Raw genomic sequence first — 17,896 nt, 5'->3', positions numbered from 1 at the left:
ATGCAGAGATGTTTCTATTTCTATTTCTATATCTATCTATATACTGAGTGAGGTCTTTTTTTCTATCGAGAAGCGAGGTTGCTTTTTCCCGTATCCTACAATTGCTGTACATGTGGAGATGGTTTTTCGAATGAACAAGAAATGAAATTGAAGTGCGTGTATCTGGACATAAAATTCGTGTGCTATCGTACAAAGTCGTCGTGTGTGCTCCTGGATGTCTAGAGCATCTTAGGCTTTGAGGGCCATGCTGCTGGTCTTGTGAAGTGGTTAGCTGGTGAATCTAGGGGCTCGAAGATTATTAGTCAACTCACCTAGTCAAAAGCAGAGTCTCCACTCCAACCTTCTCTCTCGATCTCAACCAAGCATTCAGATGCATCCTTAACATATGGACATCCCGTCCCATAACATCGATTCCTCTTTCCACACACGCCATCCTTAATTCTTCCTCCAACATCCCTTTCACGCCCCCCTCGTTCCTGATGAGCTTATCATCCATATCCAGATACTTCACTCTCTTCTCCACTTTCCTCCTCAAAATCACATTCGGCAGTCCAGGCAATCTTCCTCCGATATAGTCCCACACACTACTACTCAGACCCAAGCTCCAAGAAATATGCAACAACTGCATGCGTCTCAACCCCTGCGCATCCGTTCCCGCAGGCGGAGTCTTCATCGTTAGATTTCTAAAACTAATCATCCTCCTCTCTTCTAGTTTCTTTCGATCCGCATCGATCTGTTTGGGAATCCGACATGTCCACGGCACGACATTGCTAATCGCAATCACGACCAGCGGCGTGAATTCTCCGCAGATCAAAAATACCAGAGCGAAGATGGGAACGCGCTTCACGTCGTGACGATTGCGGATCAGGAGTTGGAAATCCGAGCGCGAGAGCGCATCGCCTTTTACGGCGGAGGAGAGCGAGGATTTGTGTTTTTCGTCAATGATGGTTTGGATGGTGCGCGAGGCGATGAAATTGTAGTAGATGTTTTTGACGCCGGTTTTGTAGAATTTGGCATATGCTTTTCCGAGGGTGAAGGCGTATTTGAAGAAGAATGGTTGGTTGGGTTCGCGGGTAGGGAGATCGAGGGGCGCGGGGAGGGTGGAGGGCGGTCCGTTGACGGTGTTGGCGGGGATGAGGGTGGAGGGGAGGGAGGGGGAGAGGGGAGTGCTGGATTGGAAACGCTGGGTTGATGGGAGGGAGCTGAGGTGGGTGAGGGGCTGATATTGAGGTTTGAGGGGCGAACGGAAGAGGGATGAAGTGCGCAGACTGCGCATGGTGGTTGTATTCATCGCATTGGTGGGGTGGGGTGGGATTCGTAGATCTTCAATTCATGTATTCGAATGTTAAGATAAATATTGATCTTGAATACCGTGCTAGATAAACTTTCTGCAAAAAAAGGGCAAAACCATTCGCATTACTCAAGTAGTGGCATTCTAATTTTCCGCATTAAAATGTATCGACGTCCCAAGGTCTTCATGGGGTATTTTAGTCGAGCAGGGATTCATCTCATACATTTCATCCCTCTATCTGTGGTCCGAGCTTCCGCGCGGGTCAGAATCGGGATTAGTGTAATAAATGCTCAGTGATTGGTCAATGGATTACTTAGTGCTGATGAGTTGGATGTCAGTCCGAAAGGATTCGGAGGGACAAGGGACTATAACGACATTTGCCATACTCGATACAATTCTATTCGCCGGGGTTTCTCGAGTGGGCGGGCACTTGGGAATGAACATATATAAGCGTTCTATCTTGGTATCAGGTGTCTAGATATCCATTCATCTTTTGGGGAAACTCGAGAGGTGTCGTCGTTCGTGGTCGATATCAATAACCAAACACAGGTATAGAGAGATAGGTATCCCTTCACAATGTCGTGGCCCTACCGCATCAAATTTCCCACGCCGGAAGAGAAGATCCAAAATCGGATTCTCCTCGATCGATACGGTCTCTACGCCCAGCTTTCCATTTTCATCCCCGTTGTCTTGTACAATGTCTATCGATTAGCAATATGGGTTTATTCCGAGCGTCAACGATCGAAAGTCGATTATGACGCCCTTCCCAGTTCTCCTACGTCAAAGAAGAAGCGGGCTTCGAGGAGTGCGGAGGGGAAGCGAAAGATAAGAAGTGTGGTGTGGTGGTTAGGCGGGGAAGTGGCACCTGGTCGGGGTGAGAGGGGTCAGTGGATTTTGGCGGGGTTGTGGGGGGCCTGGTTGGGATTTTTGTGTGTGCATAAGACGGGTGATGGTATGATTCTTCATTTGTTTGTGTCGTTTATTGGAGGAGGTGGATTGACTATACTGGTCTAAGTAAAGTTACTTGGATTGTCTTTATATTGGAGTCTGTGGGAGTTCTTTCTCTCGAGGTCTTGCAAGGAACAGCAGATATCCCATCTCGGTAGATTTGATATTGCAAGCGAATTACCCCCTCCCCATGACTTCACTGCCTCGTCCCAAATGGATAGAGTCTCCGAAATACACTCAGCTGTCAAGGTCCTCTTGTCGGTGAAATTGTGGTTGGGCTATCTAGGACCTTGGAAATTCCTCTGTTGTATAATTGAACATAATGACTAATGATGTATCCAGATTACTTTCATATAACCAAGCGATTTGGTATAGTTGCAGCATCACAATTCCCTGCTCATTATGCACTATCCATGAAGTCTTTATATTCACCGCTCTCCGTATTATTCGGATCATCTCATGAGCAGCTTAACACCTGGCACCGAATATCCGGCCGAGTTATATGGACTCTTCTTGCCTGCCATGCCAGCTGGTATGCAAATGGCTGGATTCAGATCGGAGTTTTATACATAAAAATCACAACACCTATCATTATCTGCGGTATACTCTCTTTCTGGCTCATCAATCTCCTCATTGTCACGAGTTTACCAATTGTTCGTCGTTGGTCTTACCGGGTTTTCTTTACCATTCATCTTTTTGTCGCCATCGCCATAATTCCTCTTCTATTTTTCCATGCCACTGCTCTCCGAATTTACATACTTGAAGCACTCGCCCTTTTTGTAATCGACCTTGGCATTCGCAAATTCAACACCGTTAAAGCTTTCGCTACCATAAAACCAGTCCCAGAAACTTCACTTGTCGAAGTCACCATTCCAATTACACCTTCAAAAATCTCTCAATTTCAATATGCTCCAGGTCAACACGTTTACCTATCTATTCCTCCGTCATCCGTCCCTAAATCCACAGGGTATAACCGACATCTCTATGAATTACTCTACAATCCTTTCACTGTTGCTTCAGTCTCAGATAGTCCTTCGCCACAAATCACTCTAACAATGCGCACTCTCAACGGGCCCACCACATCCGCCTTATCTTCTCTTTCCCATCTCAGCAAAGCCCGACCGCCACTCAACATCGAAGGGCCATATGGAACCTCTCGCAAATTCCCCAATCTAGCCGAGAAATTCGATAGAGTATTGCTCGTAGCCGGTGGCGTAGGTGCTACTTTTACTCTCCCTATCTATCGAGCGGTAAAGCAAGAAATGGAGAATGAAGGTAGAATAGCTAGTCACGTAAGAATGATCTGGGTTATGCGAGATGCAGCCGAGTCATCCTGGGCACTGTCCTCCTCACCTCAAAACGAGAACTCAGAAGCCAAAATCGAAAATAATCAGGGATTAGAATTATACATCACTTCTCCCCGTACCTCTCATTCCACATCCACTTCATCGTTCGGTGAGCCTGGTAGTGTGGAAATGCATAGCTTGGCATCTCCATCTAGTAATACGAAATATTCAAGGCCAGATTTACGCGCGATTGTAGATGGAACCTTTTGTCAAGGATTGGAGGAGAAAGTAGCAGTTCTGGTTTGTGGACCAACAGGTATGGCAAGAGAGTTGAGAGAGCATGTAGGAAAGTGGGTTGAAAAGGGCAGGGAGGTGTGGTGGCACGATGAGGGGTTCGGATGGTAGATGGAGGAAGTTTGGGCTTGGAATCTGGAGAATGTGGGTTTCGGTTCGCAACAACTATTGATTGAGTGGTAAGAGCGTTTTAGTAATCAATCAGGGTGCGAATTATGCAAATCTACTGTCTCGGGTCATGTGTTTGCATTTGAATCAAAGATGGAAAAACAATGTTTTGTATATCGGAAGGTGATTACTGTAGATCAGATGGAGGAGTCAAATTTAGATATGGAATCTTCAATTCCGCATACAATAAAATAAGGCTTTCTTGAATAGTATCTAGTAGTGTGTGAGCAGAAGGAATACACATAGGATATGAGCAGAAGCGGAGACATGGAATGGAGAAACTCAAATTGTCAATGATGATAAAAGTGATATCAATACAAATATTTACACATTCTAAAACCACATTTTTTTTTTATCATCAACTCCAACATAACGGGAAGACAGCAAGTACAGATTAGATTGGTTGGAAAGAGAAGTAGGAGTACAAGGTTAGAAAGTGTAAGAGGAAGAGTGCACTCAACTCCAATTCCTCTCTCCATTCTCGCCTCGCGTCACATTTCATGCCGAGAAACTGGCGAACTTTGAATTGAAGAGGTTTGTATATATACTATATAGGTAGTCAGTCATAGCATGATTATCTTACCCGTGAAGCTCTTCGAATTCTTTCTACAGGGGAATATATATTTACCATTGTACTAACTCCGGGTGAATATTCACAATCACAATTACAATGCTCTTTTATTCAAAGATAAAAAAATCCAGGTTTAAATCGCCGAAAGCAATTCCATCAACCGCTGTCTAATATAGGTTCGCTACCCCTCTGAAAGGACTTCCCCGCAACGCGATGTCTTTTCAAGAAATATTAAGAATCCTGCGCATGATACACGATAATGCTTTAACAGTATTCTGACCCAAGTTCACCCCTCTCATCGCAAGCAGAATTCAGAATATCAATCAGAACCCCGCTGGACCTCCAAAATGAAACTCCCGTACTTATTACTCATACCAATTAACTAAGCTATCCAAACACACGCCCCACGCAGCGACTCGTGAATTCGATACTGAACATCCCATGATGACCATCTCTTCACTCAAACACCGAATCTGAAATCCATACGCAGCAAGTGACCATGTTCTACCTTAGTTCGAACAAACGGCCCAAAAATCCTTCCTTGCACGGGTTTGAGGAGGAATTGGGTTTGTAGAATTTTATGTGGATGTCGCTGATTCCCTCCCTGGATGATTCTCAGATGGTGTGCTGATATCTGCAGGAGCTTGCACGACTGCTGCCCAGAACTCACTCCTTGTAAGTTTCTTAGGAGGTAGAGCAATATCTGCAGAAGATTTTATGGCCCTCGCCTGTTCAGTTAGAGCAAGAGCCGCGGATCGTTTACTGCGCCTTATTAAAGTCTCTGCTATGTTCTTGTGTCTGGCTGCTGCAGCGTAAAGTTGGGCAATCCTTTTACAAGTCTGGGGCTGACCATTTATTGCATTAAAGAGCTGCAATTTTTTCCCATCCTGGTACCACTCCCTGGAGTATTGGTATTTGCGTTTCCCTATCTGGTGATTTCTAAACTCACCAGTAGCCTCGTGGTCCAAGATTTGCTCTGGAGGGTTTGAAGAAGAACACCATGTTTATGAGACAAATGAACCAAACCTCTCTCTTCTCTTTGTAAACTGATCTGCGTTTGCGACATCTTGTGAAGAACCGTTTGGGAGAGGGATACGAATCTTGACTATGCCTTTTGACTTATTCAGCGTTGGCCTCATGATTCGAGTATCTTCAGATGATCTGGGCATTGGAGAACAGTCGAGCTGGGAGGTTCTGAGAGGAAAAGGTGGAGAGGGTGGAGAGGCTGTTGTAAGGTCGAGGACATGATTCAAACCTTGAAGATTGGGCGCAGGCCGAGTCCCAAAGCACCTGGCAGAAAATGAGGCGTCAATTAGCGATTCTCTGTGACGAGAATTCCCACTGATTGCAGTGAGCACTTCTATTTTAGGAAGCTAAAGATGATTATATACTCTTGACAAAACAAAGTTTATCATGCGTTGTGCAATGAAGATATTTTTAAGCATACAATATTGATTACTCTAGTATGGTGTTGAGGGGGTGGAAGATGGAAGGACAAACGATCATTTGTATTCTTGAAGGTCCCTAACTGCTTCCTCTTTGCAGTACTTGCTTATTGCCACAACGATAATCGCAGCTTCCTCATCTTTAGAGACGAGACTCCAATTTGAGGTTACACTGATATTGCTTTTGATCTTTTCCCGGTTGATGTGCACTGAAGGGGAATTTTTGGACTGGGACACTGGAGCAACACATAGACGAGTGCGATTTAATCTAGGATTCAACAACTTGGACGGTAGTGTTTGTACCTTGAAATGAGCACCTATCTAGGTACGTACGTACAGTAAGTAAATTGAAAGCAATCTCATCGAGTAGAGTTGAACTCCAATCGACTTCGCAGCCGAACAGCTACATGCAAGTCTTACCAAGATCTCTCTATGATAAGGCCATATGGATATTTCAACTAGTGTTTTGACTACACTCGTAGATTTGGTACACTTCCTCTGATACAGAAACTGAAATTCAACCCAGCGAGAAAATGTTTTGTTGCACAAATTATGGAATTCTCTGTGTCCAGTTATTCGCATTTTGAAGAACCACCTCTGATATGTACAATTTCCCGCCTCACAACAAATAAAAATATGGTTATCTATATGGTGCATCAGCCCTTGCTGCTGCCGCCAATTCCGGCTCCCACTTGTCTCCATTGGACAGTAACTGTAGTGTAAGTTAGTAAGAGATGAACTGAACCCGGCGGGTCATTCGAATAAACATACCTTCTCCTTGTTGTACAACAGTTCCTCTCTCGTCTCAGTGGCGTATTCAGCATTTGGTGATTCCACAATAGCATCAACTGGGCAACTCTCCTGGCAGAAACCACAATAGATACATTTTGTCATATCGATATCGTATCGGGTCGTTCTGCGACTTCCATCTTCACGCTCCTCAGCTTCAATCGTGATAGCTTGTGCGGGACAGATCTAAAATATGTGAGAAAACGCCACCACTCATGAAATTGGAATATCATACAGCTTCGCAAAGCTTGCAAGCAATGCATCGTTCTTCTCCTGAAGGGTATCTTCGTAAAGCGTGCTCGCCTCTGAATCGAGGAGAAATCGGACCCTATATCCTATAAGTATTCGTTGCCACCCTAATATATTTTTGAACTGTATACCTTTTCGAAAGGATAATAAATTGTATATCTACGAGTAATTAGCCACTGCAATATGGAGGTTAAGAGACTCAATGGCATAACCTACGGAGGTCTGAAGTACTGTTCTAGCACTACGTACATTCCCCGGAACAACTCTGACATGAGAAAGTATTTCCCTGCCTTATCCATTGTACTCTCCTTACTCTCGTTCCATCTTACTGGTTTTGGCAGTCTGAAGCCGGGCGGGGGAGGACCGGCTGGGGTGGCGCTTCGAAATTGAGAGGTTGAGAAAGTTGCTCTAGATGCAACGGGTGTAAATGTGCGGATTGTTGAGGCAGTCAAAGTAGTTAATGGACGACTGCGCGCCACGAGCATAGTTATGGGCTTTGTTGTTGCCATTGTGAAGGGTTGCTCGTGGCAGGATTGTTGGAGATCTGTAACTTGGATATGATATTATTTGAGGGTTGACGGAACTTTACGACTTGATTTCGAAATGACTCTCTGTGATTGGCCCAAAGTTGAAAGCTTCTACTGTATGCCACCACTTCCTTTTATATTTTCAAAACGGTAATATCGATTGAATATAGTCCTGAAGATACCGTTCACCAGTTCAAACTAAATTTGTACCAATCATAGTTACTCCACGTAACTCCATCAAACTCGTCGGCGCATTCTTTGTCACGTGGATTCAAAATACGCTAAAGCTAAACATTCTGGGAAGCATCTCTATCGTCAAATTCGTATCTCCCACTGTATTATCCACAGACGTCACTTCTAATCCTCTCCACATATCAAGATGTTCAGAACCGCTCTTCTCAGATCAGCCCGCAGCGCTGCTAGCAAAGCTGTCCAAAGACCTGCAGCAATTGCTCGTCCTATCAACCAAAGTTCTTTCATCACAAAATCTCAATTCGCCCCATCAGCTTTCCAAGCTGCAAGATGCTACTCCGCAGCCGCCGGTCTTAACAAGGGAGAAGTTGAGGGCAGAATCCTTTCTTTACTGAGCAACTTCGACAAAGTAAGTGTGCTTAATAAGGTCTGGCTGGGAATTTACTAATTTGATCTGTAGGTTTCGGACCCAACGAAGGTATGATATATGATAGGGAAGACGGCGTGGACGTCATGGTTGACATTGAATAGCTCTCTGCAAGCGCACACTTCTCAAACGACCTTGGGTTAGACAGCTTGGACACTGTAGAGGTTGTTATGGCTATCGAGGAGGTTTGTATAAGACATTCACAGTGGGGAATTAAAGGCTAATGCGGTCACAGGAATTCAGCATTGAGATCCCAGACAAGGATGCGGATTCTATTCTCAGTGGTATGTTGTCTTAGTGGGAACGCTCAACAGTGCAATTATCTAACAAATTCCATAGTTGACCAAGCCGTCGAGTATATCCTCCACCAACCAGATGGTCAGTCTCCTACAATATTTTACAAAGGCGAACATGATAGCTAACATCTTTTACAGCTCATTAGATCATGGAATTGTATAATATGGGGACGGTCAAGATTGAAGCAAGGCAATGGGGGACTCGTGGACCAGGAATGAGATACAAGTGGTGAACGGGCGGCGATACAAGGGAGGGGGAAACTTGTACGAGCTTCGATGCGTTCATAGAAGTGATGTGATTCTATGCGCCTGTAAAAATGTTTAGATCATCTTACTCAACAAACCTCTGTGTTCTCCTCTTAAATTTAAAACATGAAAATACATTAAGTTTGGATATGTTTCAAATTATTCTTTTCACTAAGAACTTTCTCTCCGAAGCATTATGATATTCTCCCACTTCCCCGGTCAAAGAAGTTCCTCTATAAAATCTTAGCGCACTCTGATTGCGCTATCCCTGTTCATCCACGCACCTCAAAGCTCTACAGAACAATTCAACCTACAAGACACTACAATTGCCCCGCCCACTTTTTTACTATTGATACGAAAAAGAACGAATCCAAGAATCTAGAACTTCGATATCAATTAATTTATCGACAGAAGATAGGATATTCTACTGGCGGAATTGCTTTTGTGAGCGGTAACGCCGCTGTCCCACTGCAAAGAGGACAAAAATCCATCCCCCTTTGCTTCATTTCACGACATCCCCTACTTAAACATCAAATTCTACACTCATAATCGATTTCGCGATACGACCTAATGTCTTCTGGACTCACACGCAGAAGAGGTGGCGGAGGAGGAGCTGGCGATACGGAAAATGGGGAGTCGAGTCGTGTTGCATCACCGGCGCCCAAGGCTGGAAATTCTCGCGATACAAGCGGCCCAGAGACATCATATGAGAGCGGAGAGAATGGTCACAAAATTGCCTTTGATCCAAGAGATATTAGCGAAAGTGCAGAGAGAAGCAAGCAACCTAAATTGACGTTGATGGAGGAAGTTTTGTTACTGGGATTGAAGGATAAGCAAGTAGGTGGCTTGATCTGAACAGGTGGAGGTTTGCGCTCCCGCGATTGATACTAATGTTGTTTTGCAGGGTTATCTTTCATTCTGGAATGACAATATATCATATGCGCTTCGTGGATGTATTGTCATTGAGCTGGCGTTCAGAGGGCGAGTGAGCATGCAGAAGGATTCCTCGAGGCGGCGATTCCCTCTAGCAGACAGAGTAATTGAGGTTATCGATGATACTTTGACAGGAGAAGTCTTATTGGATGAAGCGCTCAAAATGATGAAAGCGAGTGAGAAGATGAGTGTCAGTTCATGGATTGATTTGATGAGTGGTAAGAAATCGCAATTTCGCACATCTCGAGCTCTCAACATTGACATTATCTACCAGGCGAGACATGGAATCTCATGAAAATTGGGTATCAATTGAAACAAGTCAGAGAACGGTTGGCTAAAGGATTGGTCGACAAGGGTATTCTTAGAACCGAAAAGAAAAACTTCCTTTTATTCGATATGGCGACACATCCTGTAGCAGACGGCGGAGCAAAGGAGGAAATCAGAAGAAGAGTCCGAAACGTCCTTACACAACGAACTGTTGTCCTTCCAGGCAGTCAATTCCTCCCCGAGAACCTCGAATTCAGATATGTCAGAACAATTGCCATGGTATGTGCTGCCTATGCAGCCAACGTACTAGAGAATGCCCTCGCATCACTTGGTCACGAATCCAGAGAACGAGCATTCGCCCAAGTTGATGAATTATTGGCAGAATATAGCCAATGGCCATTTGGAAAGAGAGCAGGAGGCTCAGCGGGAATAGGTGCAAATTTGGGACAGGTTATTACGGATGTATGTATCATTCTCTATTCACCCTACCCCTGTCCATGCCCCCCTTTCTAACCTACATTTACTAATATTATGCAAATAGGAAGTAAACAATGGAAAGGATAAAGAACTACAACTCGAAGTCGTAGCCGCATGTCTAAGTGTCTTTACCCGTTTGGACTCTTTGCTATAATCATTTCTCACACATGCAATTCGATCCACGATCTCACAAACAAGGCGGAGGTGGGCCGCATCTTGATGACACTTTTATGATGGAGGAAAAATTACAAAATATACCAACACACACACGAGGAGATCTTTTGCTATGCCACCGCTACATCATTCATTTTCGTTCAATTGGAAGGGGAGGAGGAGTAGGGGAGTCGGGACATTAGACTCTTTGTTCGCGAAGGAAATGGAGCGAGAAAGGGAAAAGTTCACCTAGTAGTTTCACTCATCTGTTCTTATCTGGGCCGGGCGCCAGGAAATGTATTTGCAGATACGGTACGAAGCAAGGGAGGAAGATTAAGATCAAGATTCAAGACACGAGGGGCTTGAGGGACTTGAACATGCATGATCGTCGGATTTGCGAACGGAGGGGGATTTTCTTGTAACAGAAGAAGAAAAATCACATCTTACCTTACTTTACCTTACCTTATGTACCTTTGGAATCTTGTTGTAATAGCAAAATTTAAACAGATAATTAGATGTTTTATTTTGGATGAAGATGAATATGAACGTGAGGGTGTTTGGTGTGATATAATAATACATGATATGGTGGCTCTAGTTGTAGTTCTAGTTCTGAATATCTTGTCTCTTGTATCTACTCGTCGTTTTCTGTGTATTTCCTCTTTCTTTCCTTTCCTCCTTTCTGGTTTCCTTCTTGATTGTTTGATTAGTTCGTCTGATTGATAGAAAAATAGATGGTTGGGAAATGTACAAATGATAGAAGGATGAGGGGGGAGGGGAGCGTCTGTTTGTTTATTTGTTTGTCTGTGATTGGCTAGTTAAGAAGGAGTGAGTAGTTCATATTTGGTATTTGGTATTTGGTATTAGGAGGCAAATAGAGTTTAGAGACAAAAGAGACTCGATAGCTCGGCAGACTTGAGAGACTTGAGAGACTTGAGAGATCAAAGAGATGAGGGATAGAAAAGAAGAAATGAGATGAGAATTAAATTACTAGTTATTGGTGATTCGGTGATTCGGTGATAGTTGAGTATCTAGGTAGGTAGGTAGGTAGGTAGGTAGGTATATAAGTAGGTATATTAGTATGTATATAAATACATAAGCAATAAAATACTGTATAAATATATATTCAAAGATATATTCAAATCCTATATATACATAATTATAACAACAGAAACTGTAAAGTTAGTAGTATAACTTATTAAAGAATATACAAGATTTTATATTATAATTAATGAGTAAATGACTAGATAAAACAGATAGAAGTATATATATATATGAAAGTTTTCTTTTTATATATAAAAAGGTTTTTGAGATTAGATTCAAAAATACTTCAGGATACTTCAGGATACTTTATGAATACGCCTGTTTGGTTTAGGAGAATCTGCTTTATTTGTGTTTATAAGGAATACTCTATTATGAGTCTTATCTAGAAACTAAGGAGGTTTCTTTGCTCTTTTTTAGGTTGTGTTTGTGGTTGGTTTTGAGTTGCATTGAATAGGAGAGGATGGGATGAGATTCCAAGTTGTGATTTGTATATTCTCATTTCGAGATATTTCAATAGGGATTCAGTTGTTCACACCATCAATTGTCTTGCACACAAATGTTTATTGTAGATGGTATGGTAGAATGTTTCTCTCATGACCAATGTAGTAAGTTCAATGTCATCATCCATGCATTTTGCTGGGTGAGAATGATTCTTCTCCGAGTCAGTCTACTCCATAGACGTGACACTGTCACTTCCGTTTCCTATCCTACCTACCAACCACCACATCCTCTATTATAGTTTTCCTGTCCTCACTCCCAAACACCTAATCAAACCCCCAACAGAACATCAAATCCCTAACAGAACATCATGTTACAACAGCCTTTATTTTTTCTTTCCTCCGCCTCCAAAACTACCCTCAAAACCCGGCCTACTCTTCTTCTTCGCGCCACCAGCTGGCTTTCCACCCTTTCCACCCTTCTTTCCCTTTCCACCCTTCCCATCTCTCCTAGCCTTGAGATTCTCCTCTCTCTTCTTTTGTTTCATATGACTTGCCTTCTTGACACCATCCATCCTATCGCCCCAATCCTTTTCGCTCTTCTTCCTCGTAGCCTCCTTTCTCTTGAGAGTTTTCTTCAGTAACGAAGTATCGTCTCGAACTTTCTCACCATTTACGCGCTTTTTCGCAATCAACCAACGTTCTTTCTCTTCGATTTCTTGACGTTTTTCGGGATCCATTGCTTCTAATCGAGATTGTTTCTTGGCTGCGGCGGCAAGTGCACTATTCGCGTCTTGTGGACCCTTCTTTTTTGGTATGGCTTTGAGTGCGGTTAAATCTTCATTGAGACCTTGTCCATCAGCGAAAGCGACTCTACCGAAAGCAAAATTGTTTTCGGGTGAGCGAATTAGAGGGCTGAGTAAACTTCCTGCTGGACTACTTCGTGCTGACACCAAAGCGGCTTCTCGTCTAGCCTCCTCGTCAATCTTGGCTTGGAGTCGGAGTTCTTTTTTGTGGGCTTTACGTTGCTCTTCCTTTCTGCGACGTTGGTCCATTAATTCTTGGCGATTGCGAACAGGGGTACCGTCAGGATTGTTCGCTTTACGTTGAGCTCTTAGGGCTTCGATGCGAGCTGCTAATCTAGAACGGAGAGCTTCGGAGTCGGCTGGAATGGTGATGTGCTTAGGAGGGGCGGTAGGAGGGATAGTAGAGGATGTGGATGTACCTCCACTGGTGTTGTCCTCGTTTGTTGCGGAGAAAGTAGATGAGGGCGGCGATGATTTGGTAGATTCAGGCTCCTCTAGACCTTCAGCTTCGAAATGACCAATTTCTTGGTCATGCTCTGGTTCCTCATCGGCCGCAATTTCATGCTCGATTGTCTTTTTGGTAGGGGTCTTGTTAGTGGCAGTGTCCTTGGTCACTTCTTCAGCCACATCATTTTTTGTAGTCGACTCACTAGCAGGAGTGTCTTCGGTTGGTAATTCGACGACTTGTTTGGCAGCTTCCTCCCTCTTTGCCTTTTGTTTGGCTGACTTCTTGGCTGCCTTTGCCTTCTTCTGTTCCTCTTTCTGGTTTCTCTTTTCCAATTTTGCTGCCTCTTCTTCTGGTGTCAAACCTTTCTTGGGTGTAGAGTCTTTTGGCGTCGCAGACTTGGATGTCTCTTTTGTGGATTCGGCATCGGTCTTTAATTTCTTTACTGGCTTCTCGACAGCCTTTTTCAATCCTTGTTTGGGTAATTCTTTTTCAATACCCTCTACTTCGGAACCCTCCTCGACATCCTCAGACTCTTCCAATTTTCTCTTCTTTGCTCTTTCATCCATGACATCCTTTGCGGTCTTTGCAGAATCTGGATCAAGCTTTGCGCGTCTTGCAGCAGCAGCTTGTTGCTTGGTTTGCTTCTTCTTTTTCCATTGATCCTGTGTTGGAACGGCAATCAGCATTGTGGCACTCGCAATTGAAACCAAACTGAATTTTCAACATACACTGGTGTCCTCAGCATAGTAGTATTTTGCTGGAATCAAGGATAGCAATCCATCGAATGCCTCTGCATGCTCGCGCAGTCTGTCCTGTGAAAAATTTGTTAATGGATAAATAGGAAAGGCGGGGAAGGGAAGACAAACTTGAAGAGTGCTCTCTGCCATCTTTTACCAATGACGAGTGAAATTACAATATGAATACTGGGGAGATAAAACTTGAATTTAATAAGTGTTGTGCCTTTTGATCCTAACGCAATCAAAATAACATAACTTTCACAAAAGTTGTTCTGTGTTTGTATTGTACCTAGATATGATTGAAATTGTGGTAGAAAAAGTATGAAGCTTTTCTTCCTCCCTCTGTACGATAATAATCCGAGCCAAAATTAATTTTTCGAGATTTCTTTAACTCCTAGTGCACGAAGTTTTGATGGATTTTCATTGGCCCGTCTGAGCCAATCAAGGGTCGTTTTGTGGGTTGTGGTTGTTAGTGAAATATCCATTTTAAGCGGGCGAGGCGGGCGAGGCGGGCGAGATGAGCGAGTGGACTTGGTTGACATGAGAGCATGAGTGGGCACCGTAGTGCGTAGTTGAGTGGACTGTCTACCTCTAGTACGCACCACCACCTCGCACACGTCCATGCCGAGGCACGTGCTGGGCAAGTGAAGTCAGAGGGGGAAAAAAAGAAAAGCCGACATCTCAGCCTCATGCATCAGCCGCACACACTTTGTCGGTACGGACCAGTTGACACTGTGGCAGTGCAAGCATGCAAGTCACTCGTATGGTTGGGATTTACTGGATTCGTTGGTGACCCGCCAGCAGATGATCTGATCAACCTAACAAACCTAATAAGAAGTTATTTGCTTGGACTGGCATAATAAGGAGTCCAAGAAGCAAGGATTTCAATATAAAAGTCTCATTTAGATATTTGTTTCTTTATCTTAATATACCTGGGTAGCCCCAAGAAACATGTGGATCAGCCATATGATGTCGTGGCAATCATTATCACCGCTACATCTCTGACATCTTTGACGTCTTTGACAGCTTTTTCAATCTGTATAAGTTTCTGCGATCCCCTGTTACGCCAGCCAGCTCTTTTTCATTCCATCAGCATATCAGCCTCCCTTATTCGCCATACGCAATACACCATACGACACCCTAGTTCGAGATACCCACCACCTTTCCCTGACACATCTGGGGTACATTTTCTGCTGCCCAACATCATAGAGATATATCGCAAAAAGCTTAATAAATCGAAGTCCTGCAAAAAAAAACTCTCTTCCAAGAAGGCTGGGCTTCTTCAATCCGCTTCTTGTTAATAATCCCAAGGTTTGATCTGACGAGTTTGTTGCTTTGCCTTCTGGCTGTGTATGATTCACTCCAGAGGAACAAGAGTGTAAAGGGAAGAACTTCTCTCCTCTTTTTTCAATCCAGTTCCGTCGTATACCTCAAACCGCCAGCAAAACATGTCTCCACAAGATTTTGTTGAAGCAAACTCGCTTTCTGGTCTGATCCAGCTTGCTGGAAACCCCCCGAAGTACCCACGAAACCCAACCGAGCAGAAGAGGGCCAATCTAGTTCTCTATATCGCTAGAGTACCTGGTAGTAATGGTGCGGTCGCATGCATATAGGGCGTTGATCATCATAGCTGACTAAATTTCCTAGATATCATTCTTACTACCTTGAAACCACAACTCAAGAATGTCACATCCGAGGATGTCGCAAACTCTTTATACTACTTGCATCTAAATTCGGATGAGGATGCTCAATTCTTACCCGAAGAGCAACCTATTCCTTCCCGGGCACTGTCTAAGAAGACTTTACCCCGCAAACCTCTACCCGATGGCTCTAGGGCCCAGTCTTTGGATATTGATAGGCAAAGTGTATTAAACTTGGAGCGCCTACAACACCAAGCACCTGCGCTAGATATCCAGAAGGATTATACTTCGGGACACGATGTCATCGTGTCCCCGCGTGACAACGTTGCCAATACGCCAATGGTCGCAGAATCAGGGATTTCTCGCCGGGTCGCAGGTCAGCCTTCTTCCATGGCGCGGTCAAATACTGTCAACAGAAAGCCTCTCACGAGAATAAAGCCTCAAAATTCGATGTTCACTCCAGAGTCTTCTCAGGCTAGTAGTCCTATTCACAATGATCTGGAAACATCACACCGGCCTCCAAGTAGCCATACGATGTTTGAAAGACCCAAACCAGTTGATGATTCTGCAAAAGCATTTTCAATAACTATCATTCGACGAGATCCAACCTCGGGTGGCCAATGGAATGTCGGCATAGTTGAAGGGAAATCAAATCCTCCCACTATAGGGATGACAGCAACTAAAAAACCTTACTATGACATTTCTGTGCATATCACAACGCCAGGCTATACCTATTTCCGCAACCATACTCGCCCGATGGGCAACAACAAGCTCGGTGGTACAAACCAAACTCGGGAGTCACAAGGAGCTACTTTCCAACCCTCCGGAAATGAAGTCCCCACATCAGTGACGCAAAAGGCTGGAGTCTCCGGACCTGGGTTTTACAGTCAAATATCGATGGAATGGGCTAGTTCATGGAATCAAACTTTTAAACAGCACAGAAGGGCCATCTCTGATTTCTCGACAAATCACAGCAGGAATAACAGCGGTAGCTCGGAAGGTCCGCAGGAATCTGATCCAGAAAATCGGTCGGCGGATGGGTCCGAAAATTCTCGCGCCAAGGGTTACACATTCTTAAGTCCTTGGGGAGGTACTTGCACTTTCTCCACTGGTGGCGCTGGTCGGTCCTTACGTTGTCTACACAAGCTACCAGCCCCAGTCTCCGCAGATTCCACCGCCTCTTCGTCAAGCTCTGTAACTGTGAGCGAACTTCGCTTCAATTTACCAAGTTCAGATCTATTTGATAGGGAGAAAATGGACTTGGCTGCTGCTCAGGTCAAGAGTGGGTCGAATAAACTCTCACGAAAACTAGGAAGTTTCCGTAAGCGATTATCTAAGTCTAGCCCTCATCATCCATCCGAAACTCAGCCTCATCAAACGTCTCATGCTATCCCATATGCAAGTAATGGGGAGGATCTTTCCCATCTACCACCTAGACCTTCCTCAATTAGCTCCTCATTTGAAGAAGACTCTCCGCCCTTAACACAAAGATTAAACAACTTCTTAGACGAGCTGACAATCTCGAACGATAATGACGATCGACTGGACCTTAGTATTGGACAGGAAAAAGCCGGTGGTGGTAATAGAGGCAAACGTGCAAAACTTGGGAAACTCATCATTCATGACGAGGGCTTGAAGATGTTGGATCTTATCATAGCGGCCAACATTGGCGTTTGGTGGACTGTTTGGAATCCAAACTAGGCTCATTTTTGGAACTAGTACTTCTTTCGCATTTCTGGCACACATGACATTTGAAAGGAGAAAAGGGAGGCCCGCATACTTTTTGAATATTTAGCTACACGTTATACGAAAATATCTCCTTGCCAAATTCCAGTGGCAAATTGGCCTTGATAATTATGGAATCAAATATTTGGAGTTATTTTAGCGTGGCGCACTCGTCGGAGAATTATGACAATCAAAAATCATACGCTCTACGAGTTATCAGCCGCGTAGATATATCTGTTTTCTCCTTCGTTCTGTGCTCCAATATTCCTCCTAGCCACTATCTGCGACGTACAATTTCAGCTTAGTTTCCCGGGGACCTGTGAGAAATCCGACGATCTATTGTTGTTGCTTGTTGACTCTTTCTATTCAAGTATGTGCAGTCTCACAACGTGGCAAAAGTGACTCTATCTAAAGCTCGGTATTGATGTAGTACATCGTCACATGGAAACTATTTGATTTGGCCTTTCCCTATATATCGATCTCTCGTGGCCAATTGCAGGTTG

At 44.0% G+C, this 17,896-nt stretch overlaps 8 protein-coding genes across 8 annotated transcripts; 4 read left to right on the top strand and 4 right to left on the bottom strand.

Moving 5' to 3' along the window:
* Nucleotide 1: 1 nt before the first annotated feature.
* Nucleotides 2-1,468, bottom strand: BCIN_02g08050 (hypothetical protein). The gene is made up of 2 exons (XM_024691556.1): nucleotides 312-1,468; nucleotides 2-255 (listed from the first exon to the last, which is right to left on the bottom strand). Exons 1-2 carry the CDS (start codon nucleotides 1,289-1,291, stop codon nucleotides 219-221), a joined length of 1,017 nt encoding a protein of 338 aa, XP_024547327.1. The 5' UTR covers nucleotides 1,292-1,468; the 3' UTR covers nucleotides 2-218.
* A 184-nt stretch (nucleotides 1,469-1,652) lies between these two features.
* On the top strand, nucleotides 1,653-4,318 carry BCIN_02g08040 (hypothetical protein). The gene is made up of 2 exons (XM_024691555.1): nucleotides 1,653-2,243; nucleotides 2,582-4,318. The coding sequence occupies exons 1-2, from the start codon at nucleotides 1,868-1,870 to the stop codon at nucleotides 3,928-3,930; spliced, it is 1,725 nt and encodes a 574-aa protein (XP_024547326.1). The 5' UTR covers nucleotides 1,653-1,867; the 3' UTR covers nucleotides 3,931-4,318.
* A 340-nt stretch (nucleotides 4,319-4,658) lies between these two features.
* Nucleotides 4,659-5,720, bottom strand: BCIN_02g08030 (hypothetical protein). Its single transcript, XM_024691554.1, has 2 exons — nucleotides 5,508-5,720; nucleotides 4,659-5,458 (listed from the first exon to the last, which is right to left on the bottom strand). The coding sequence occupies exons 1-2, from the start codon at nucleotides 5,558-5,560 to the stop codon at nucleotides 5,137-5,139; spliced, it is 375 nt and encodes a 124-aa protein (XP_024547325.1). The 5' UTR covers nucleotides 5,561-5,720; the 3' UTR covers nucleotides 4,659-5,136.
* A 532-nt stretch (nucleotides 5,721-6,252) lies between these two features.
* BCIN_02g08020 (hypothetical protein) lies at nucleotides 6,253-7,726 on the bottom strand. The gene is made up of 5 exons (XM_024691553.1): nucleotides 7,258-7,726; nucleotides 7,173-7,200; nucleotides 7,028-7,120; nucleotides 6,775-6,978; nucleotides 6,253-6,715 (listed from the first exon to the last, which is right to left on the bottom strand). The coding sequence occupies exons 1-5, from the start codon at nucleotides 7,548-7,550 to the stop codon at nucleotides 6,644-6,646; spliced, it is 690 nt and encodes a 229-aa protein (XP_024547324.1). The 5' UTR covers nucleotides 7,551-7,726; the 3' UTR covers nucleotides 6,253-6,643.
* Nucleotides 7,727-7,730: 4 nt separating this feature from the next.
* On the top strand, nucleotides 7,731-8,879 carry Bcacp1. Its single transcript, XM_024691552.1, has 6 exons — nucleotides 7,731-8,169; nucleotides 8,221-8,238; nucleotides 8,292-8,372; nucleotides 8,423-8,471; nucleotides 8,527-8,565; nucleotides 8,622-8,879. Exons 1-6 carry the CDS (start codon nucleotides 7,948-7,950, stop codon nucleotides 8,627-8,629), a joined length of 417 nt encoding a protein of 138 aa, XP_024547323.1. The 5' UTR covers nucleotides 7,731-7,947; the 3' UTR covers nucleotides 8,630-8,879.
* Nucleotides 8,880-8,975: 96 nt separating this feature from the next.
* Bcvps74 lies at nucleotides 8,976-11,082 on the top strand. The gene is made up of 4 exons (XM_024691551.1): nucleotides 8,976-9,566; nucleotides 9,634-9,880; nucleotides 9,937-10,391; nucleotides 10,471-11,082. The coding sequence occupies exons 1-4, from the start codon at nucleotides 9,300-9,302 to the stop codon at nucleotides 10,558-10,560; spliced, it is 1,059 nt and encodes a 352-aa protein (XP_024547322.1). The 5' UTR covers nucleotides 8,976-9,299; the 3' UTR covers nucleotides 10,561-11,082.
* Nucleotides 11,083-12,142: 1,060 nt separating this feature from the next.
* On the bottom strand, nucleotides 12,143-14,406 carry Bcrrp14. The gene is made up of 3 exons (XM_001546283.2): nucleotides 14,158-14,406; nucleotides 14,020-14,103; nucleotides 12,143-13,953 (listed from the first exon to the last, which is right to left on the bottom strand). The coding sequence occupies exons 1-3, from the start codon at nucleotides 14,176-14,178 to the stop codon at nucleotides 12,424-12,426; spliced, it is 1,635 nt and encodes a 544-aa protein (XP_001546333.1). The 5' UTR covers nucleotides 14,179-14,406; the 3' UTR covers nucleotides 12,143-12,423.
* A 387-nt stretch (nucleotides 14,407-14,793) lies between these two features.
* BCIN_02g07980 (hypothetical protein) lies at nucleotides 14,794-17,709 on the top strand. The gene is made up of 2 exons (XM_001546284.2): nucleotides 14,794-15,621; nucleotides 15,676-17,709. Exons 1-2 carry the CDS (start codon nucleotides 15,477-15,479, stop codon nucleotides 17,367-17,369), a joined length of 1,839 nt encoding a protein of 612 aa, XP_001546334.1. The 5' UTR covers nucleotides 14,794-15,476; the 3' UTR covers nucleotides 17,370-17,709.
* Nucleotides 17,710-17,896: the final 187 nt, after the last annotated feature.

This window comes from Botrytis cinerea, chromosome 2 (assembly GCF_000143535.2).
Source record: "Botrytis cinerea B05.10 chromosome 2, complete sequence".
Taxonomy (NCBI): domain Eukaryota; kingdom Fungi; phylum Ascomycota; class Leotiomycetes; order Helotiales; family Sclerotiniaceae; genus Botrytis; species Botrytis cinerea.
The sequence above is the reverse complement of the archived record's forward strand: the minus strand, read 5'-3'. Positions and strand labels throughout refer to the sequence as shown.

What these genes read in the sequence shown, in the direction of transcription:
- BCIN_02g08050 (XM_024691556.1), bottom strand. Translation starts at nt 1,291, where the DNA reads ATGAATACAACCACCATGCGCAGTCTGCGCACTTCATCCCTCTTCCGT. An exon ending in GAGACTCTGCTTTTGACTAG is followed by an intron (nt 256 to 311) that starts GTGAGTTGACTA and finishes CCACTTCACAAG; the next exon opens with ACCAGCAGCATGGCCCTCAA.
- Bcacp1 (XM_024691552.1), top strand. Translation starts at nt 7,948, where the DNA reads ATGTTCAGAACCGCTCTTCTCAGATCAGCCCGCAGCGCTGCTAGCAAA. An exon ending in TTGTTATGGCTATCGAGGAG is followed by an intron (nt 8,373 to 8,422) that starts GTTTGTATAAGA and finishes ATGCGGTCACAG; the next exon opens with GAATTCAGCATTGAGATCCC. An exon ending in TGCGGATTCTATTCTCAGTG is followed by an intron (nt 8,472 to 8,526) that starts GTATGTTGTCTT and finishes CAAATTCCATAG; the next exon opens with TTGACCAAGCCGTCGAGTAT.
- Bcvps74 (XM_024691551.1), top strand. Translation starts at nt 9,300, where the DNA reads ATGTCTTCTGGACTCACACGCAGAAGAGGTGGCGGAGGAGGAGCTGGC. An exon ending in TGGGATTGAAGGATAAGCAA is followed by an intron (nt 9,567 to 9,633) that starts GTAGGTGGCTTG and finishes GTTGTTTTGCAG; the next exon opens with GGTTATCTTTCATTCTGGAA. An exon ending in TGGGACAGGTTATTACGGAT is followed by an intron (nt 10,392 to 10,470) that starts GTATGTATCATT and finishes TTATGCAAATAG; the next exon opens with GAAGTAAACAATGGAAAGGA.
- BCIN_02g08020 (XM_024691553.1), bottom strand. Translation starts at nt 7,550, where the DNA reads ATGGCAACAACAAAGCCCATAACTATGCTCGTGGCGCGCAGTCGTCCA. An exon ending in TTTATTATCCTTTCGAAAAG is followed by an intron (nt 7,121 to 7,172) that starts GTATACAGTTCA and finishes TATAGGATATAG; the next exon opens with GGTCCGATTTCTCCTCGATT. An exon ending in TGTTGTACAACAAGGAGAAG is followed by an intron (nt 6,716 to 6,774) that starts GTATGTTTATTC and finishes CTTACACTACAG; the next exon opens with TTACTGTCCAATGGAGACAA.
- BCIN_02g08030 (XM_024691554.1), bottom strand. Translation starts at nt 5,560, where the DNA reads ATGGTGTTCTTCTTCAAACCCTCCAGAGCAAATCTTGGACCACGAGGC. An exon ending in CTTGGACCACGAGGCTACTG is followed by an intron (nt 5,459 to 5,507) that starts GTGAGTTTAGAA and finishes CCAATACTCCAG; the next exon opens with GGAGTGGTACCAGGATGGGA.
- BCIN_02g08040 (XM_024691555.1), top strand. Translation starts at nt 1,868, where the DNA reads ATGTCGTGGCCCTACCGCATCAAATTTCCCACGCCGGAAGAGAAGATC. An exon ending in TGTGCATAAGACGGGTGATG is followed by an intron (nt 2,244 to 2,581) that starts GTATGATTCTTC and finishes TGATGTATCCAG; the next exon opens with ATTACTTTCATATAACCAAG.
- BCIN_02g07980 (XM_001546284.2), top strand. Translation starts at nt 15,477, where the DNA reads ATGTCTCCACAAGATTTTGTTGAAGCAAACTCGCTTTCTGGTCTGATC. An exon ending in TAGAGTACCTGGTAGTAATG is followed by an intron (nt 15,622 to 15,675) that starts GTGCGGTCGCAT and finishes TAAATTTCCTAG; the next exon opens with ATATCATTCTTACTACCTTG.
- Bcrrp14 (XM_001546283.2), bottom strand. Translation starts at nt 14,178, where the DNA reads ATGGCAGAGAGCACTCTTCAA. An exon ending in TGGCAGAGAGCACTCTTCAA is followed by an intron (nt 14,104 to 14,157) that starts GTTTGTCTTCCC and finishes AATTTTTCACAG; the next exon opens with GACAGACTGCGCGAGCATGC. An exon ending in ACTATGCTGAGGACACCAGT is followed by an intron (nt 13,954 to 14,019) that starts GTATGTTGAAAA and finishes GTTCCAACACAG; the next exon opens with GATCAATGGAAAAAGAAGAA.